The sequence below is a fragment of the Podarcis erhardii genome (genome assembly GCF_964252035.2).
Source record: "Podarcis erhardii genome assembly, chromosome: 16".
Classification (NCBI taxonomy): domain Eukaryota; kingdom Metazoa; phylum Chordata; class Lepidosauria; order Squamata; family Lacertidae; genus Podarcis; species Podarcis erhardii.
In genome coordinates, this window is record NC_138514.1 from 34,396,473 (window position 1) to 34,418,148 (window position 21,676).

General features: G+C 47.2%; 1 protein-coding gene and 1 long non-coding RNA gene across 5 annotated transcripts in view; one reads left to right on the forward strand and one right to left on the reverse strand.

The window, feature by feature from the left end:
• The window catches only part of BCAS3 (BCAS3 microtubule associated cell migration factor), a 460,752-nt gene extending 441,111 nt beyond the window's left edge, over nt 1–19,641 (forward strand). For 2 of the 4 annotated variants that reach the window (XM_081844096.1, XM_081844098.1), the window contains one exon: nt 18,506–19,641. In XM_081844096.1, the coding sequence (XP_081700222.1) occupies nt 18,506–18,654 (149 nt within the window). In that variant the 3' untranslated portion in view covers nt 18,655–19,641. Of the gene's footprint in view, nt 1–14,174; nt 14,266–18,505 lie in introns of all 4 variants that reach the window. The other 2 variants (XM_081844097.1, XM_081844099.1) reach the window with 2 other exon arrangements.
• Nucleotides 9,083–21,676, reverse strand: part of LOC309331796 — a 47,880-nt gene continuing 35,286 nt past the window's right edge. The window contains exons 4-10 of the long non-coding RNA XR_014151961.1: nt 18,459–18,670; nt 17,552–18,181; nt 17,326–17,454; nt 14,423–15,652; nt 12,519–12,619; nt 11,747–12,286; nt 9,083–10,048 (exon numbers count right to left, since the gene is read on the reverse strand). This is a non-coding gene — a long non-coding RNA (uncharacterized lncRNA). The remainder of the gene's footprint in view (nt 10,049–11,746; nt 12,287–12,518; nt 12,620–14,422; nt 15,653–17,325; nt 17,455–17,551; nt 18,182–18,458; nt 18,671–21,676) is intronic.

Sequence of the window (21,676 nt, forward strand, 5' to 3'; positions counted from 1 at the left end):
ATGCTTTTCCACCCAGTCAGCTGGACTAAATGATACCAGCAGTGAAGTCTCTGTCGAGCAGCGCCATAAATTTCTCCCCACAACTGGTTTTCTTATATTGTCTGGAATAAGTGTTTTAACTCCTGGAATGTGCTGTTTTTAACTCTGAGCGAGAAGCGTGCTGCTGTGTGAGCAAAACAGAGCCTTGGTGGTCAATTGGCGATGGGCGGGAGACAGTAGCTACTAATGGACAATTAGGGTGCCCTTTGCCTAAAGCCACCTTGGACTGTACCATGGATCACAGCTCTCTAACGGCATGGCTAAAGTGGCTCAATTTTAACTCTTCTCAGAGAGTGACAAAGAGTTATCTCAGGAGAAGCTGGTCTAGGGTAGCAGGGTGTTGATGTTGCTTTGCAGCCAAGACACCTTGCCTACTTGCTTGCTTCTGTGCCTCCCCGACTCCCAAGGCGCTCTTATGCTTCCAGTGTTGTCTCCTCCAAAGGAAAGGTTGTTGTTGTTGTTTATTCGTTTAGTCATGTCCGACTCTTTGTGACCCCCTGGACCAGAGCACGCCAGGCACTCCTGTCTGCCACTGCCTCCCGCAGTTTGGTCAAACTCATGCTGGTAGCTTCGAGAACACTGTCCCACCATCTCGTCCTCTGTCATCCCCTTCTCCTTGTGCCCTCCATCTTTCACAAGATCAGGGTCTTTTCCAGGGAGTCTTCTCTTCCCAAAGGAAAGGAGCAACAACTAAAAGAGGAGTGTGATTAAATAATATTGATTCCTCCCACACTATGATGAACATTAGATACAACACAGAACCCACCCTGGTTTTCTGTTTGGCTGGCTTGTCTTCTGTGTCAGCACGTAAAAACGAAGATGGGCTTTGTCCCTCCGTAGAAACTGCAGAGCAGGGAATTTGCTTTAATAAAGGATGTTGGTGGACTGCAACTCCCATCATCCCTGGCCATTGACCATGCCGTGTTAGGGCTGATGGAAGCTGGAGTCCAACAACATCTGGAGGGCCACAGGCTCCCCAGCCCTTCTCTGAAGTATGTGTGTTCTCCCCTGTGTCTACAGGGGGAGAGGATGTGTGTTAACAGAAAGCCTCTAGCATGTGGTTAGCCACTGTGAGAACAGGATGCTGGACTTCACGCCCCCGACTTGATCCATCAGGCTCTGCTTCTTCTATTCTTGTAGTCATCAGCAGGCCCTTTGGTCCGTCGTTGCTCTGTTCCCCCTGAACTGTTGGAGGCAGTGTGCCTCTGAATGGCAGCTGCTGCAAATCGCAAATGCTGTTGCACTCAGGTTCTGCTTGCAGGATTCCCACGGGCAGCTGGCTGGTCCCTGGGATAAAAGGATGCTGGACTAGATGGCAAAGGTTTTTACGTTGAAGTGGGTCATTGGTGAATTAAACAGTTAAAAGACTGGCGATGAATCAAGCAAAAAAGATTTTGCTTGGTTGAACAGACCTACCTTTCAATTTAAAAATTAAATAAAGGTTTTCCTATACTTGGAAAGACAGGAGGGGGGGCTGTTTTTCAAAGGTTTCTGTAAGAGATAGTTACACTAGTCAGCATAAAAAATCAGCCTGGAGCCATCTGCTAAAAATTGCTTAAAGGCATGCAGGAAGAGCTGGCTGGGGACATTTACCTCGATGACCAAAGGGGTCTTTTCCACTTGAAGCTTTCTCTGACTTGACAGAAATAGCTATCAGACAGCAAGCAGAAAAGGAACCCGATCAGAATAGCAGAAAAAGAAGAGAAAAGAGGAATCTATTTTCAATGTGGCTTCAGCAATAGAGCCGGTCGTACAGTTTGGTTGTTCTGAGGGAAATGGCCTTTTGGCCCCATAATCTAACGATCCGGACAGCTTTGTGTCTATCTAAATCCAAGTCCACCCTTCATAAACTGTCTTCCAAGAGATACAGCCACAATAGAAGTATGCACAGACAGTGGCGTTTATTTTTCAGCTCCAAGATGGAAATGAAAACCCAGTCCAAACACAGATACTTTTGTATTGAGCTGTCTAGAATGCCTACATTCTACAAATCTCATCTCACTTTCAGGCCAAGGGAAACGGCTTTGTCCACAGACAGCTTTCCGGCTCATGTGGCCAGCAGGACTAAAGCGCTTCTGGCGCAACAGAACACCATGACAGAAACCAGAGCGCACGGAAACGCCGTTTACCTCCCTGCCACAGCAGTACCTATTTATCTACTTGCACTGGTGCTTTCAAACTGCTAGGTTGGCAGGAGCTGGGACTGAGCAACGGGAGCTCACACCGTTGCAGGGATTCGAACCGCCAACCTTCCGATCGGCAAGCCCAAGAGGCTCAGTGGTTTAGACCACAGCGCCACCCGCGTCCTCATCAAAGACGGTGGAGATGTGGAGACTCATCCAGGGATGGGGTCTCAGAGAGGGCGTCCCAGAGCTGGGACTGCTCCCCTCTGCCAGTTTTAGAGATTCTGCTGATTCTTTGCAGCCATCCTCCCCATTAAGGGCAAAATGCCCTTCCGAGAGGATCTTACCTGGCACTGACTTTGATGTCGTTGCAGTGCCGGGCAAAGTCCTTTCTGTTTGCCAAAATGGTTTCCTGCTCCATGTTACAGCTTTGTTTCCAGTGGCACATCTGCGGTTTAGTTCTGGCAGCGTTTGATTTATGCATTTCCAAGATCCGGATGTCCCTGATTTGGTTGGAGGCATGACTTTGTGCAGAGAGGCAATGGGCAGACCATTCTGCTCTGGGTCTCCCTTATCTTTTGGAACTGCCTGCCCCCAGCAGAGCAGGATGGGAAGCGTGCAGAGCCAGAGCAGTGGATCATGCAGGGGGCCATCTTGCCGGGGGGGGTGTGATTGATCCAGGAAGAGCATGAAATCCAGAGAGGCAGCAGGCACCCTCTCTAAGATGGATTACAAGAGGCTGTTCTTACTCTACAGATGCATGTCTTGTGGCAGACTCATGTGCTCTGGCATACAGCTTGGGAATTACAGCATCCGGATGCCTGTATTTTGAATGTCTTTAACTTTGGCTTCGCTCTGTCAGCATCTTATTCCTCTGAATGGGCTTTTGGCATTCGTTTGGAGGTCGCCTTAGCCCCTCGTTTCATCTCCCTCCCATTCCATCACGTCCCCATGTCTGCTTTTACGTCTTGGAAGTGCAGGAATGCATGTACCTGCCACCATCCAGCTCTAAACTATTTTCATCCTGCAAAGTCCATTAGAGAGCTTTTTTTATACAAGACAGTAAAAAAAAAAAACTGGCTTCGCATTTTATTTGTCCCTTTGCAGCGCCGAGGTGAGGAAGCGTGTATTTAATACGACTCCCTGTAAGCTTTCCGAAAGGAAACCGGTCACTCCTCGCTGCAGTACCATTGCCAACAACTGAATATTTTTACATTTTTTTGTTTTTGTTGTTGCTCTGGAATGACTTCCAAATCTCTGGAATCTTGGCGATGGGCCATTTTTAAGCCTCCTTGGTGGGGGAGGAACAGCGGCTTGCTCCCAATGTAGGCAGCTCAATGAGCCATTTCCTCTCCCAAACTTCCGTCGAAGGTTAAACATGCACATGCTTTTGAGCAAGGGAGCTGGACCTCGCCAGAGCCCCGTCTGCATTTTAAGCTTGGCCCGGAGACGACAACAGTGGCGCTAAAAATATTTCCAGAGGGGAAGTTGATCCAACTATAGATTAAGAGGCAGGGATGGAGGAAGGCTTCGTTGGCTCTGCATCTTGACGCAAACCTACCCAATCTGCACCTGCTGGTGCAAAATTCTCCTTCTGATCTTGCACTTTGCAGCGTTTTGTGCTACAGGTCTCAGCTCGAAAAGTGCACCCAAATGCATTTGAAAATGCAGGTGTTCAGATAAAATACATTTTGAAATGTGTGCTTTAGATAGCATACGTATTTAAATATCTGCTTTGCTTTAAAAAGTGTTTCTATACTAAAATACTGAAATACAGACATTTAAACTGACCACTGTGGAATTCAGCAGCCAGGTTGCTCGCAAGACGGTTTGAGCATATTACATCCATCCTGGACTGGTTGCACTGGCTGCCAATTAGTTAATGGGCTCAATTAACTAATTGGCAGCCAGTGCTGCCAGTGCTGGTTTTGAGCTATGGAAAAGCGGCTCAGGACTACAATACCTGAAGGGAAATGTGAATGTTAATAATGAGGGAGGCAGACACGCCTCACCAGAGAGGGCATTCTGCAAACAGGGAACCACCACTAAGCAGGCCCTGGGATCAGGCTATTCGGATCTAGGAACAGCTATAGCAGCCTACGTTTGGCATGAACATTCGTTGTTACAGAAGCCAGTTGGGTCCTTGGTGACAGGTTGGAATCCACCCATGTTCCCAGACAGCAAACCTGGGTTGCCCACCTAACTCCTGGGCATGGAATAGCCACGTTCGGTTTGTACATTTTTTTCAGGAATTACATGGATTCATGTGCAAATGTAAACTAACGGAATTTCTCCCCCATCTCTGCCACTTTCCTTCCGTAGTTAAGGGGAGGTACACTTCAAATCACACCCACTGAAGCCATTATATATAAAAAAAATACCCAGTAAGGTTTTGGGCTGCATAATATCCTTCCTTCGCTTGCTCCTGCACAGCTGCTTTCTGGTGCAGCCCATTCTCCCGTGCTGGGCGTCTTCCAGCCCATCGCTGTCTGTTTCTGCCACATTCACGGGAATCAATGCTTCCTATTTTCCAAGCTTTTGCGGTAGCCAAGCCCTGTACATCCTTGAGTGCAACTTGTGGCTGTCACTTTCCTGTGCCCAGGAATCCCAGACACCCTTTCTATAGAACTACCCAGAGATTGTGGTAAGGGACACCCAACTTCGATGGAGCCTTGAAAAATGTTTCGCTCCCCAGGGAAAACACTCCTTGCTCGTGCAAAATGGCCGACGTTTAAATATTTTCCAGCATTTTGCAACCAATACTCTTGGCGTGTGTGTTTTTAAGCAAACAAGAGTTTCTTTGATTATTATTATTCTTTCTCTCTCCACCCTCCCCACCACCCCCCTTTTTATTTTATTTTTAAAGTCAAATTTGGGATTCTGTTGTTCAGAGCAGAGAGGTCACAAGACCCTAATGCATTTAGCATTGACTGCCCTCTCTTGTACTGCTTCTATTAGTCAGTAATTTGATTTGTACCTATTCATTTGCAGTCCCTGCAGGAGCACTGAGCTGGCCCGGCGTCTAATTGGTGCTGTCTCTATTTTAGCCTCATTAAATTAGCCCTGACTCCTGGCCACTTGGTGTCTGCGCTTGTCTGTCCATTTATACAACCTAATGTAACACAAAATTCATTACTGATCACATTACTTTCAACTCTGAAGCTAGCCTTGTGATAAACATTTCCTTAACCCTTCTCTTGCTGGCACACACAACACACCCACATAACCTGAGGCAAGAGCAATGCACTCTCCAGAAGGCGGGAGAGGGATCGATGTGGACGATAAAAGCTGAGTGGAATCCCATTTCTAGATTTGCCGTCCCTCTTTGAGGAAGGGAACAGATTGGAAAGCATAGAGGAGACAAAATTGGATTGAATCAGAATGAAGGGACCGTCTGTCCACTGCCAGCACTGACTATAACAGCCCTGCTGGATCAGGCCCAAACCCCTTCTAGCCCAGCATCCTGGTCTCACACATGCCCCAGTGGGAAACCCATGAGCAGGACCTGAGCACAACTGTACTCTCCCCACTTATGATTTCCAGCAACTGCTATTCAGAGGCATATTGCCTCCGATAGTTCAGTCCTCCCTGCATTCATCTAGTGTTCTTTTGAAACCATCCAAGTTGGCGGCTCCAAATGTTGTAACCTTTGACCCCTGTGAAGAAAGGAGAGCTCTGGAGCACGTAGTACAGAGGTGTCCAGGGAAGGCCCGCACCTCAGCGGCAGAACATCTCTCTTGCATGCAGATGCCCCAACTTCAATTCCGCACATCACCCGGTAGGACTGGGAATGTGCCCCCGTCTGAAATCCAAGATAGCTGCTGCCAGTCAGTGTAAGCAATACTGACCTTTGTGGACCAGGAGTCTGATTCCAATGTTCCTATGTGAATTTTGGGGCCGCCAACAAAAAAATCAACTGCTATGTCCTCACCAATGGCTTTCTTAGTTTTCGCTTTGGAACAAAAATGACATCAGAATTGGCATCTTAGCCAGGGCTCCTCAGATTTGCTGAGATTTTATTCTTACCAGGATTCTCTGGAGGTTTGTGTGTGTTTACCTCAAGTCAAAAGAGGTCATGTTACCATTTTTGAAAATTGTTGTCCTCTCTCTTTTGCACGCAGGTGGAGGAGTATATGAAAAAAATAATACTTTTCTTCATTAACATATATGGGAAGAAATGGTCACTCTTGGACCTGTTAAGAGCAAAGCCCCCTTTTATTGGATTCTTCTGCTTGTGTTACTGCTGCTAATTACATTTTACGTTGCAAATAAAAACCAGATGACTCTCGGGACACCCAGGCCAACCTCCTGCGAGTGAGAATTTATCTGACGATCTGAGTAAACAGTGTCTCATCATTTAGCAGTTATTGCATATAATGGCTTTCTAAGCGCTTTTGTTCTGCGGGGAGTTAGCAGTGGCTCAGCATAGCTTGACTTCACTGAAAATTTGCAGGCCACGAGATGTGCGGCATCCAGAGTTTGGTTCTATGTATATGTACGGTACTCCCCTTCTTGCCTTACAGAAGCATTTCTTCCTTCCAACCAATACAAACAAACTTAGGGCTGAGCAAAAGTGTGTGTGGATGGTGCCATTCTACACCTTAGTCCCTAGGAGGCATTGGACTTAATTGTGACTGGGTAAGGTCAGGCATTTCCCGCGTCTTCCGGTTTAAGAAGCATGATAACATTCTCGTCTAGCTTCCTGGCTGGTTGCATCCCCAGCAATACATTAAAAGCACATGTTCCTCCACCACCTCAAAGAATCTTGAGAACTGTAGTTTGTAAGGGTACTGGGAATTGTAGCTATGTAACTGCAGTTCCCAGGATTCAGGGTGGGAGGTTTTAGTGGGTATGCAGATTGTGTGACCTGAAGGCCCTCTGTGATATCTGCTGACTTTTGTGAGTGCCTTTGCAAGTCCTGAATGTGTGGGGATGAGGGCATTTCAGCTCATTTTAAGCTCACTCTTGTCTACAGTGCCTCTCTGGGGTTTCAAACAAGGGATATTCCCAGCCCTACCTGGAAATGCTGGGGATTGAACCTGGGACTTCATGCATGCAAAGCAGATGTTCCGCCTCTAAGCTACAGCCCTTTGCCTCTCTCACATTTCCTAAGATGATATCAGTCAGAGACCACACTGGACAGGGCGCAGGGAGGCAATCCAAATTTGTTCCCATTGGATGACCTTCTTTTCTTTGGAAATCAATTACAGGGTGGGGGGGTGCTGTTTGCAAAGGAGGCTGTTTTTAACGGTTGCTGATGTTAACTCAGCTCTGTGATCCTGGGCAGCTCTCAAAATGAATCTAATTGCTCAAACATGGGATGCGGAGAAAGGAATGTTCATGGTTTTTCATTAACTCCTCAAAGCTTCTCATAAAGTCAGTTTTTTCACAGCTTGCGAGTATGTTACGGTCTGTGGTTCAGCTGTTTGACTGGCAGTGTCCTCAAGGGGTTGCAGAGTGTCAACTGACTACAGCCTGTTGATGGGTGTCAGATGGATATTTGAAACATCAGGCAACCATGTCACCCCCAACCCAACCCACTTCAGGCAGGCTGGAGCTTGGGACAGACAGAGAGCTGTTGCTTCAGCAGTGAATCAGCTCGGGCAGAGTTTATATTGGGAGTTTAGGGCTCCATTCCCGTCCTGGCTGTCTGCCAGGCCCTGATCCAGGCAGGTGCTTCCATACACTTCCTCCTCCTCCCGAGGAGCCTCACATAAAGCTAGCTGGACCTAAGATGCTGCCTGACTCATCTCCTCTACCTTGTGGGACGAGAGTCTGAGATATGGTCAGGCATCCAGGCCACTGGTGTGGGGACCTTTAGCCCTGAGCAGAAGGGTCCAGATTCAGTTGCCCTTTGGAGTCTATATGGAGCTCTGCTAGAGGGTCCTGCTCCCCGTCACTTGAAGAGACCTCATCTTCCAAGGCCTGGAAGGGCTGAAACATGAGCAGTCTCAACTACATCAGTCTGCACCCCCTTTAAAAAGAAAACAAAAAACCTCTCATTTATAAAAAGAGCACATGGAAAAGGCTGAGCAAAGCCCTCTCCTCAATTTATTGCTACATGTAAGGGATTTTTTAAAGTGGTAAAGCTTATAAAATGGGGGAAGGCTTTACAGCCCATGGGCCACATATTTTCATTCACTTGGCTTGGCCTGGGCAAGATAGTGAGGCCAGGGAGGGGAGTCACTCTCAGCACCCGGACCCAAGATCCCCATCCCTGATGCTATAAAAACATGACATTCTTTGCCACGCACAGCCTGAAATGGTCCAGTCCTGGAGGCTTACCCCTCGGTCAGGCTGATGGTGTCATCGTTGGGCTTCTGCTCCCATTAGCATTTTCCAGTAGGTAACTTACTCTCCATGTCTTACTTGCTAAAACTAGCTGCTCGTTAAAGGATCCAGAAACACAAATAACCTCAAAATTGGAAAAGTGTGGGAGGAGAGGGAGACCAGGTCTTACACATGAAAGGAGTTGCTAAAATTTTGAGGTTAAAGTGTGTCTGAAATCCCTTAGTCAGCATATTGGTCAAATGAAGCTCAGACCATGATGTAATTGCCTCATTTAGGAACTTTGTGCCTATTTTTTCTCCCATTTTTCCTAGACAGTTGGGTTGACACAGCAGTAAAGACACAGTGGGAGGCAGTATGCCTCCGAATGCCAGATGCTGGGAGTCACATGCTCTTGTGTTCAGGTCCTGCTTGCGAGATTTCCATAAGCATCTGATTGGCCACTGAGAGAACAGGATACTGGACTAGATGGGCCTTTGGCCGGATCTAGCGAGGCTCCATCTGATGTTTCTATAATGTACTTCTGCTTGCCAGAACACTTTTTTAGGTTGGCAGCAATGGAGTTTTCAAAGGATCACAAGTGATCAAGTCTTTCTTGCCCAGAACTAATTTATAAATTATTAACAATAATCTTACTTTTCATTGTTATTTATTTCTTGCATTGATATACTGGCAGGGGTATGTGTGCGCACATATAGATCACTTAATGCCAAGAGAAGCTGAAATTACAGTCTTAAGTAGTTGCTTAAAAGCAGGCAATAAGGTATGGGGGAAACACACCTCGGTGCGACGGGGCTGTTCCATAACACTCCCATTGAAAGGATCTTTTCTTATTCCCAACATCTTTCAGCAGCAGAATCGCAAGGATCTCAAAGCAGACTGGAGACCTTAAAAGAGAGGAAATAGTCCCCGAGAGGCCCTGCTTCCCAACTGTTATGGGCAGGGATGGCAAACCTGTACAGGTCCTGAGAGGTAGTTGGGCCACTGCACCCATGGGATGTACTGCCTAGAGGTTATGGGAGTTGAAGGGCCACAGATTCCCATTTCTGGTTTAGGTCTGCAGGGCAGGGGGTGGAGAACCTTTGTCAGCCCAGTGGCCGACTCAAGGGTAACGGGGGGACACAGGTCAGTAGCAGAAGTGGCCAGAACAACCAATGTGAGTCGTACTTTGTACAGGTTACATTCCAGCCATGCAAACATCAGGCCTGATCCCAGTCCAAGGACTCAGGCCATCAGGCAGAAACTCCCAAGGAGGGCACAGAGCAGGGCCAGGATGGGGTCCAGGGAGGGTCTTGAGGGCCACATAGTGGGCTACATTTTCCTCCAGGTCTGATGTTGCCCACATTAAAGGGTTCTGCTGGTTGTGCAAAGAGATGTGCGATGTAAACGCCGAGAAGCAGGAAACAACTCCCTTTCCCCCAAAGCACACAGCAACATAAATGGGATTATCGTGCCTATTGTGGAGGGAATTGTTTCTCTAAAACACTTGCTCCTTTATCTAGTGTACTTTTAACCTTCCAGAAATTGTGCCGAGTCAAACTTGGAGATGTTCCAAAGGGCTGAAGACTAAAGCTTTGACAGACCAAGTCATCAGTGCTCTGTTAACAAAAAGGGGAAAAAACCACAAAAGCCTTTAAAAAATAAATAAATCCTGAACTAAATCTATTTTTGTCAAAGGAAGGGGGTTGGGTGGAAAACTCTCTCATCTGAAATCCCTGTTGTGGTCTATTTGGATATCTGTCAAACTGTATGGCTTCCTTGCTTCTCCATACATGGCTCATTTATCTTAACGGAGCATTGATACTCGGTGGTGTGCAAAATGTTTTTTAAATGTTGTATTTGAGATACAAGTCAGCCAAAATTTGGTGACAAACCTGCTCCTTACTTCAGTATTCATGTGGGCTTTTGTGCATCCCATAATTATGTGATCGTGCCCACACAAACCAATTTGACACTGGGTGCAGCCTTTGGTGTTTTGTGAGAGTCTCATCTACAGTAGTACCTTGCTTTATGAACTTAATCCGTTCTGGAAGTCCGTTCTTAAAGGAAAGCGTTCATAAACCAAGGTGTACTTTCCCAAAGCAGCGGGGGACTCAATTTACAAATGGAACACACTCAACAGGAAGTGGAACATGTTCTCCTTCCAAGGCAAAGTTCACAAACCAAAACACCTACTTCCAGGTTTGCAGTGTTCTTAATCCAAGTTGTTCATAAACTAAGCTGTTCTTAAACCAAGGTACCACTGTATTCTGTTTCAGGAGAGAAAAACTAAAGTTTCTAGTCTTTGTGGATGGGCTTAACAAAGTATTCAGGGCTTTTTCGGCTGCGGCTCCAACCTGGTGGAACGCTCTCTCACAAGAGACAAGGGCCCTGCAGGACTTGACATCTTTCCGCAGGGCCTGCAAGACAGAGCTGTTCCACCTGGCCTTTGGTCAGGGCGCAGCCTGACTCCCTCCTCTGGCAATCTTTACAAAACTTTAGTTTATGGTTGCCATCAATTTTGATTCTAATTCATTTTAATCCATTTTTATAATGTTTTATAATGTTGTACTGTTTTAGTGTTGTTAGCCGCCCTGAGCCCGGCTTCGGCTGGGGAGGGCGGGATATAAATAAAATTTATTATTATTATTATTATTATTCTGTTTATAGGGTTGCTGTGAGGATGAATCAATTCACTCTACCCTGAGCTGAGTATCTGAGTAAGAGGAGGGTCAGATGATGCCTTGGCTTCCTCAATTAATGTTTTAGAAGGCTATAGGAGGGACATAATTTGTCTAAAATAACGGGGAGGGGCAGAAATCAGGGAGTTATGGATTCCTTAAAGATTCCCCTGAACCTTTCTTCCCATATCTCATATCAACCTGCCAGTTTGTTGAAAGATGAGGCCCTCTTGGCTGTTCTTATACTCAAGTAAGCATGGTTTAAGGTGCCAAGGAAGGGACTTTTCAGTGGTGGTTCCTTGCCTGTGAAACTCACTCCCTACTGAGGTATGCCTGGCCTCACCTCTTCATAGTTTAAGGTGACTGGTTAAGACACACTTTCTAGTTGGAATTTGCAGGAAACCTAATTGGACAAATGGCTTAGTTAGATGAGTAAATTGCAGTTTGGTGGTTTGTTATGAGTTGTGTTGTTAATTTAAGGGTGTGGGGGTTCACACATGTATTCTTTTAATCTTATCTGATTTAGTCATAAGCCACCCTAAGGCTTGTGCACAGGGCAGTATGTGACTTGAATGAATGACCTGAACAGTGCCTGAACTTCTAGGAAGAGCAGGGTGGACGGGTGGATAAGCTCACCAGGCCAGCAGGCGCCACTTCCCATTGTCCCCACTCCTGCCACCATTGGAGGTCTTGTTCCTTTTAGAAACGCCATCGTCAGGGTGCATCTCAGTGTAATTCAGCACTGGGATTTGAAGGGGGGGAGGAACATTAGTCGAGCTTCAGAAAGCCCAGCGCTGTGAAAAGTGACTGACGTGTGAAAACGAGGCTACAATTAGAGTTCTTTCCACCAGCGCTCTCCCATTCAGTCTGGGGTCACTCCTTCGGCAAGCCGGGCACGCTTGAGCCTAATGCGTCGTGACAGGTGGAGAGGAGGAAGGAGAATCCTGGGATCCGAAGTTGTGCCTGCTGCCACTCTGCTTCCCCCGCCGCCAACACATCGGCCCCGACTGTCATTGTATCATTTCGTCCACCCTGCACCTCTGCAGGAAACGGTGCAACCCTGGCAGGGCAGGTGGAACAGCTTTTGGAGCAAGTCCCTTTCTCCCTGTCCCCCAGTATCCTCCCTCTTCATTCCCAAGTAGGATATTTCTTGAATCTTCTGCTCAGCAATTCCTTCTGTCAGGGAAAGGAAAAACCATTAGGAAGGCTAATACACCAGAGAGCAGATTCCACAGTTGAGAGAGAAAGAAAGAGAGAAAGACAGAAAGGGGGGAGAGAGAAAGTGGAGAGAGGCAGAACAATTTATGAGTGTTCCAGGCAACGGAGGACTACATAGAGTTTCTGAGCAGGCCCCGGATTAATGTCCCGTATAAAAATGGTTTCAGGTTTAAGCAAAGCCAGCCGGGACCTTCTTTCCTTTTAAGATTTCCGTGGAGTCCTTTGATGGCTTCTGGGTCTCCGTCAGACAAAAGATAATGACTGATGGCAACTCCATGTTCCAAGAAGATCCTAAAAGCAAAGGCGAATGAAAATTCGTTATATCCAGCTGTTCTCAGACTCTGTCCCAGCTGCCAATTTAAGGTTTTTTCTCCACTTACCCAGGAAGACTAATGCAAGGACACAGGGGTTGGCTTAGTACAGGGATGCAGAACTTCTGGCTCTACGGATTTTGCTGGACTGCAACTGTCATTGTATAAATTGGTAAAATAATGATAATCCCTGACTGCTGGCCATTGAGAATGGAGCCTGAGAACATCTGGAGAGCCACAGTTCCCTCATCCCTGGCCTTATAATATGTCAGACTAACTAGGTATTTTCTACCTTCTTCCAGCTAACTAGGCATTTTCTACCAATCTTCTCCAACCTGGTCCCCTCAACACCACCAATGAGCTTCAGGTCCAGAAACCAAACATGGTCCTCCAAGCCTTTCTGTCTGGCCCTCGAGACTCTCCCCATACCCCACACCATCTCTGCAAGCCACATCCCTCACTAGCCCTCCTGCACCCTCTCTGTGCTTCTTTGCCTGGCTGAGATGTGTATTTTAACTCTATTAATGCCTCTTGCTTGCCTGGGTGGAGGGTCGAGAGAGAGGAGCATGCGTCGAAACTAGCCCACTGTAAAATTTACTCATCGCTCCACCCAATTTTGCACCTGGCCCCATCCATGGGAACTCTGGGTAGCTGCCCAGAAAGGAATGTGACCTTCAGGCTGAAAAAGCTTCCCCACCCCAGCCTAGATGAAGTGCTTTGAAAGGGAGATATAAATGCCTAAAATATTAATGTTGCTGTTGTTGTTGTTGTTGTTGCTGCTGCTGTTGTAGCCCATCTTTCTTCTAAGATGCTTACTCAAGCTGGTATACCTGGTGCTCCCCCACTCCCCATTTTATCCTTACAACAACCCTGTAGGTAGGTCAAACTGAGAGACAGTGACTAGCCCAATGTCGCCCAGGGAGCTCCAACAGTCTAGTGAGGATTTGAACACCAGTCTCTGTAGGCTGGGTCACCAACCCAGATGCCCCAGACTCTGAGCTTTCGTTTTTAAAAGTTAAGCAATTTTTGTAAAATGAGAATGGTGTACCTTGTACATTTCCCCTGGCACTGAGGAATGCTCCCAGTTATTTGACAGCAACTGCATTTGTGTGTACAACTCTATAATCAGGACCAACAGGCATAGCTGACCTTCCATGATAAGCATAAAGTTGTCAGGGATTGTTGTCTCTCTAATTTTGTGTTATGCCTTGCTCTCTGTGGCAACCATTTTGTGAGCAGCATCCTCGGTGCTCCCTCAAAATTTAAAATGCGCCCAGTAATCCAAAAAGGTTGGTCACCCCTGGACTAGTATGACACACCGCTATACCACACCAGCTCTTATTAGGGCTGCAAATATTTATTTATCACAGAGCAAACTCAATATTCCAAGTCCCACTCCTTAATGACAAATAACCAAATCTCCAAACTTGCAGCAAATTTCACCTTCTCTAAACATCTTTACTGCTTTGGGGTTTCTTTAGAAAAAATGTCACAGTCCCCCCTCCAAATGAACACAGCACTCTGTTTATCCACAGAACAGGCACTGCAACCATCGCCGCATCCAAACGCAACCACTCCCAAACACCTCAGGCCAAATGTAGCAGGACCACCTGTAAGGTTGAGAAGGTAATTCCTGTTTTTTAAAACAAAAACGCAAACATCCAGCCACATCCAGTGCTCTCTTCCATCCACGAAGTCAAAAGATGCCCTTCAAAGTAAGGTAAGTATCGCCATCCCACTTCAATAATTTCCAGAGAGGCGATGCAGGCAAGTTCCGCTGTACCTAGAACGACTCCAGGTGGATGTTCCCAATCTCTTCAACCGCTCGCTCTCTCCTTCCCCATCTCTTTCTGGTTCTGAGGGTCCTATGGGCTTCTGGTAGTCCAACTTTTGGGCTATGTTCAGGGCTACAATGTAGCTACTGCACATGTAAGGCGGGCGATAGGCGCATGGTGATTGGCACTGGTCTCTCCTGTTCTTTAAAGGAGGACAGCACGGTAGGATGTAAAACCTCTGGCTTTAGCATGGCTTGGAATGTAGCCTGCTGTGAAAAATAAGTGTCACAGTTACGGATCCAGCCTCAGGCCCCACCAATTACTGGCAAGCGGCCCCCAGAATGTTCCCCAGGAGGGAAAGCAGCCCCTCTACGGCAGACCTCTCATGATGATGTCTCATCAATAGCCTTCTCTTCCACCCTTCTCTTAATATCCTTTCAAAGCCATCCTGTGAGAACAGATTCAAGAATTTGTAGCTAGGCTGAGAAAGACGGTGATTAACTCCACGTCAGCCAGTGAGCTTCATGGCTGACTGAGGAGCTCAACCTGCGCCTCCCTGGTCCTAGACCAACCCCCAATCCCCGGAGGGTCTTTGTACTACCACCACCACCCAAACTCACCCTGCCTATCATAGCAGCAGATGTGCTGCTGTTACTCACAAACATGATTCTCCCACCTGCCAGTCAAAAGTGGTACAGTCCAGTCTGCTGCCCTGGGACTCTACTGCCTCATTCCCATCTCATTATGCCATAGGACAGTCCATCATGATTTGTCATCTGATTTCACCTGGTGAGAATTTAGAGTCAGGTGCAATGAATTTTGACTGGAGAAAAATTCTTGTGGGAACTCTTCACCCATATATAGTTGCACTTAGCTTTCTTTAACCACCTGCTCAGAATATATAACTTCCTGCCTCCTTGACTGTCCCTTGTGTTTCCCCAATATTTGGTTCAACTCCGAGTTTCAAGCATGTCAAACCTCTGCTGCGCCGACTGCTTAACTGGTTGCTCCTGGGCTGATGAGGCTTCCACTGTGCTGGTGCTGCTGTTCACAATCGTTCTCACCTTGAAAGTGGAGGTGGGATGGTTGTTCTCTCTCTCTCTCTTTAAATGTCTCTTTTTCACGCTTTCTTGCTTTGGTTGGGTGTCCCGTGGCAGTTACTAAGAGCTCTTGGTATTGATCTGCCTGTGCCAAAAATACTTACTGGGGGCGGGGAATTAAGCTTGTCATCTACAGAACTGTGGGCGGAAACAGGTCAAAAGAGGTTGAGGGAGAGGCATGCACACCAGGTGTTGAACAGAAAAGGCAAAGGGTATTTAGCCAGGGCAAAAGTGGAGGGATTCTCAACACAAGAGGCAGCCTGACACACAATGTTGGAATAAGAAGGGCAGAAAGATGGGAAGCTGCTTCTGAGGGTTCCCAGCAGATGGTGGCGATCACAACTTGTGAGCTTCCTGGATTACTGGCGGGGAACCTGCTGCCCTCCAGATGTTGCTGGACTACAGCTCCCATCATTGGAACTTAGCCTGCAGCTGGATCAGGCCAAAGGCCCATCTAGTCCACCATCCTGTTCTCACAATGGCCAACCAAGTGCCCCAATGGGAAGCCCTCAAGCAGAACTGGAATGCAATAGCAACCCTCCCCCTTGTGATTCCCAGCAACCAGTATCGCCTCTGACACTGGAGGTAGTATACAGCCACAATGGCTAGCAGACACTGATAGTCTTATCCACCATGAATTTGTCTCACCCACTTTTTCAAAGCTATCCAAGTTGGTGGCCATCACAACATCCTGTGAGAGCCTGACCATTGGCCATGCTGTCTAGGGCCAGTGGGAGTCAATGTCCAACAATGTCTGGGGGGTTACAGGTGCTCTAGCCCTGACATGTAGGTGGGGCACTGTTGGCACCTTCAGTGCTGGGGTGGGTGAATCGGGAGTCCCATGCTCATTCTGGGCAGCACAGTTTAACAAGGGCACTGGTGAGTGTGCCCAAAGGAGGAGGGACCAGGAGAATGGGGGGCGGGGTCTCAAAACCAAGAAGAAAAATGGTTGGAAGAGGTGGGCCTATTTAGCCTGGCGTAGAGAAGGACAAGGGGAAACACAACAGCAGGCTCCAAGTATCAGAGGAGCTGCCATACAGCAGATGGAGAAAAATGGCTCTTTCTTGCGCCAGGGGGCAAGACTAGAAGTTGTGACTGGAAATGGCAGAGAAGCAGTCTTTGGGTAAATATTCGGACCGCGGCTCCCATCATCCCTTCCCAATTACCATGCTGGCTGGGACTCATGGGACTTATAGTCCAACGCTACCCGTGCATTAGGAGAAACTTCCTACCAATGAAAGCAGTTTGACAGCAAAGCAGACTGACTCAGGAGGTGGTCACTGTCCTGTGGAGGGATGAAGCAACAGTTGAAGGGCCACCCTGCAGGCAGGGTTGGACCAGATGTCCTCATCTAATTCTATGACCTCTGTGGTTTCAGACCAGAGCCTTTCTGAGCCCAACCTGGAAACACCAGGGATGAACTTGGGGCTTTCCATGTGTCATCTTAAGGAAGGGGGCTGAAGCTCTGCTACTGAGCTACTGCTTCATCCCCTGAAATGTATCCTAACATTTCTGCCCTTCAGCAGTGGCAGCTGGTGCCCTTTAGGACTGGTAAGGCAGGAAACTGGGAGGCCAACAGTAGGTGGAGCCAGAGATAGGGGAAGCAAGTGCCGATGGCAGGCGGAGCCAACTAGATATAGCTTTGTCCCTGTCCTTCTCCATAGAAGGGCAAAACCAAGACTAAGGGAAGTTTCAGCCAGTGCCATCCCCTGGGCTGGTTGTAAGAAAGAAGGCAGGAAGAAGGGGCTGGCTGAGGGCAGGCACTGCCCCATTTGCCCTAGTAGACCAGCTTCCGCTGCCCCTCAGATCACCTCTTCCTCACCCCAAAAAGCTTCTCTCTGCTTTGGCAAGCAGGTCACTCATCCATCTTCACAGACAAGCAGGATTCAGCAAATATTAACATCTGCTTCCCTGATCCCAACCTTGCTTTTTCCTTCTTTCTGTTAAAAAAGAAAAAAAAGAAATGCAACATTGGCATGAAAATCAATACTAGGTTGTTGGGGGTTTGTTTTTTCTTTAAAGGAAGAGACAGGGAACCTTGTAAGGAGTTCAGAAGCCAAAAAAGCAATGTTTGGGCGGAGCTGTTGCCCACATTCCGTCTCCCTGCTGACGGCGACCCGTGGAGTGACGCGAGATGTTTAACCAGAGCCAGCTGTGCGCGAGGGGGAGATAAAAGGAGCCAAATCAGACGGGATAAGACCAGCATTAGTGCGGAATATGCTACTCATTGCAGAGCTACACTGCAGTTTTGCAATCCCTGAACTCATGGGAGAATAAGGAAATACATACACGCATGCGTAATTTTATCTGTACGCTGCCTTTCCACAGTTCAAACCATGCTCAAGGCGGCTTACAACATGAAACAAATACATAACCACAACATAGCAAAAGTAGTCAAAAATCGATAAATGAATCATTAAAAAATGCAAAACCAAACTGAACAATTCCCACATAAATCACAACAAAATCTAAAATAAAAATACAAAAAACCAGCAGCACTCAACAAAGAAACCCAAACACCCCAGCCTAAGGGTCTGTTCAGCAACCTCACCTTTTGTAGCTGGAGTCAGTCCGGGCCCCACCCTCCCACGCAAGGTGGAAAAGGCCTGCAAGGAAGGGAGCAGATCTCCCAGGACTCACAGCCAAGATGGTCTCTGGCCTCTTCAGCTTTTGTAGGAATAAAACAGAGAAGGGAGAACCATGCACACTTGAACTCCTTGGAGGAATATAAATGTAACAAATGGTACAAATAAACCTGGACTGGCCATGAGAGGTAGCCCGGGGGGGGGGAGTGTTTGAAGTTATTCATATCTCCTAAAATGGGGGGGGGACACCACACACAAACCTACCTTGTACCCGACAGGCGAATGTAAACCAAGCCCAGTTACACACACCCTCGTAAGCCCCTCCATGGCCTTCTAATGTCTGTCCTCTCTCTTTTTACCTGAAGCACTGACCAGAGTGGTGCCGCCTTTTCTCTCCCCACTACAGAGCTACAGCGAGAAGGAAGCATCGAGACGCTCAGCAATAGCTCGGGCTCCACCAGCGGAAGCATTCCACGCACCTTCGACGGATACCGGTCGCCTCTCCCGACCAACGAGAGCCAGCCATTGAGCCTCTTCCCGACAGGCTTCCCGTAAACAACTCCTGGCGTTCCTGAAGCAAAATAACAATAATCCTGCAGGCCAACGATATGATGCGCCAGATAAACTCTTGATGTGCGTTCACCCCAGTGGCTGGCTCCGATGCTGGGTGGTTCTTGTCACCCTAACCAACGCCACGTCCGCTTTCCGCACTTCCAGAACTGTATGAACAAATTTCTGATTTGCTGCACCATGCAATATATAAACGAGCCTCTCCTCTTTTAATCCTAATGGCTTTTCTAGTACAGGGAAATGGCTGTTTCGAATAAGTATTTTAAGCAACTTTTATGTTCTTGTAACCATAATCTGCTTCCCCACTCCGCGCATCATCCGTAAACCTCAGATGAGGGAAACATCTGTGGCCCAGCAGCTGTTGCGGGACTTTAACTTCCATCTGCCCCAGCCAGCACAGTCAGTGATCAGGGATGATGGGAGATGTAGTCCGGCAATGTCCGGAGAGCCACAGGGTTACCTACCCTTGTCAAAAGGAGACTCGTGTCTCTAAACCTGAATCTACTGCTAGCCTTCATTTTGTAGCAATTAAAGCTGCTACCCTTATTTTGGGAAATGGCGTCATAATTCTGAAGAATGAGGCCCATATAAATTGAGGCTGTCAGCATGCAACACTTTGCAAATGTATGAAACAGTGACAGATTGATTACTGGAAGGGGATATATTGGAGGACAAGCTCCAAAGGGGACACTGGTTTCTTTGCAATACTGATCTTGTTTCTTCATCCCTCCTCCCCGGCAAGATTTTAAATTGATACCAGGAGTATTACAAGCAAAGGAAGTATCTTCTCTTTTCTTTTGTCCTTGGGAAGGATGATCTCTGATGATTCCATGTATTTTAGAAACGTACTTCATCTGATTAACTCCAGTGGGAAATCCTTCTCGTTGAACTATTATAACATTGTTCCTTGGAACTCCTCCTATCTTATCCAAAAATGCATGTGATCTTAAATAAATCTCTGTGGTGAAAGGATCTTGTTTATATTTTTGTGCCGAGGTCATTTCGGTGGTGTCGGTGGAGGCTGTGGGCTACAAAGAATCTATAAAGTTGCTTTAGACAGAGTCAGATCATTGGTGCATCTAGCCCAGCACTGTCCACACAGACTAGCAGCAGCTTGCCAGAATTTCAGGCAGGAAGCCTTTCCCAGCCCTCCCTGGAGAGGCTGCCAGGGATTGAACCTCGGAACTTCTACATGCAAGGCAGGTGCTCTGTCCCAGAGTTACAGCCCTTCTGCTTCCACCTCTGTACCACCTGTGGCACAGCATCCCTGGTCATGGCCAACTGCCCAGTGTTAGAAACTCAGATATATAAGCTAGACACCAGGTTTACAGTCGCTAAAACGAAATGCCTAGTTGACATCTTGCGGCCAGAATCGTTCATTTTGATTGTGCAGATAAAATAAAATGGATAGAATTCTACAAGATGTGTTGCTAGTGTGTGAAAACAGCCAAGATCCAAGGATCCCCAGGCACGCAACTCCAGATGGTGGAGACGTCAGGCACCATTCTGGCACCCAGGCATCTTCACCTGGTCGCAAGTGGCCAGTAGCCAGGTGCCCACATACCTGTACCCGCATACCTGGAAGTAAACCCATTAAACACAAAGAGATTTACTTCTGAGTAGTACCACTGCACTCTCAGTTAACTATACAGTGAATTCTTAATGAGTGCCTGAGCCTAACCCTCTTTGCAAAGTTTTCACATTTTTCATTTGCCTTTATTTTTGGTGCGGCCTGGTGCAGCCTGGTGTCCAAAGAGCTCACTTGCCAAGCACAACTCTGACTTCACTTATTGGCTATTTAAAAAACAGGCAGGCAGGAGCAGCCAAGCTGTTTCATCACACAGAAGTTGCTTAGAAAGAAACCCTCATATTTTATTTTGGAACTTTCTTTCTAGAGGGGCTAGAGACGCTCTTTTAAAAATGGAACTTCAGAATCTGTGTGTGCCAGTGGCTGTGGGCCTGGTATTCCCTGTACCTGCCTCTCAGTGGCCCTGCAAGCTCCTCTTAAGTCTCACTATCTCTACAAGGTCCTTTCGTTTCATTTTGTGTTTTTTATAGGGACTTATAAAGACAGGTAAGGTTCTTCCAGGATTCAAAATATATTTGCCATACTTCACATGATGAAAGGACAAGGCATCTTGAGTCACACAGCGAAAAGGAAACACATCCTAACCCACAAATCTTTTAACGCTTCCTCAGCTTTGTAGCGGATGGAAAATTTACCTATTTTTTTCTTCTTTTGTGAAAAATAAAATAATTTTTTTTAAAAAATGACATTTGCTCTTTGTCTCAGCACTATAGGCTTAGCATGTCCCAGATGGCGAGAAAAAGAATTGTCTATGCGTCTACATAAGAAACCACTAAAATATTGGGTTTACAAAAAAATTTTTCTATCCCCAATCTCTTTCCCTTTCTTTCAAAATTGCAACCATGCTAATAAATGGGAAATTCTCAGAGTCTCTTTAATCTCTGCGTATTTTCTCCAGGAATAGCCCCCATCAAAATGGGCAACAGTCACTCCCAAACAATATGTGGTGAGAGAACACTTCATGGAACACACACAAAAGAATTGCGTAGACTCCCCAGAGCTCAAAGAACTCACCACACATAGATCTGGCTTCCACCGCCCTGGATGCTGTGCAGCTGGCGAGCCAGCACCAGTGCCACACACGGAAACACCGTTTACCTTCCCGCTATAAAGCGGTACCTATTTATCTACTTGCACTTAGGGGTGCTTTCGAACTGCTAGGTGGGCAGGAGCTGGGACCGAACGACGGGAGCTCGACCCCCGCCGCAGGGATTCGAACCACCGACCTTGTGATCAGCAAGTCCTAGGCACTGAGGTTTTACCCACAGCGCCACCCGCGTCCCCCCTCTGCTGAGTATCTGGGGGTAATTCAGCCCTGGCTCTGCATGTGGCTGGATAAATGAGTTGTTCCTGATACAGCTGCAGAAGGAGTAGGATTAACTTGGCCATCAGAGGATGTTGGGTTTCTTGTCTATCTGC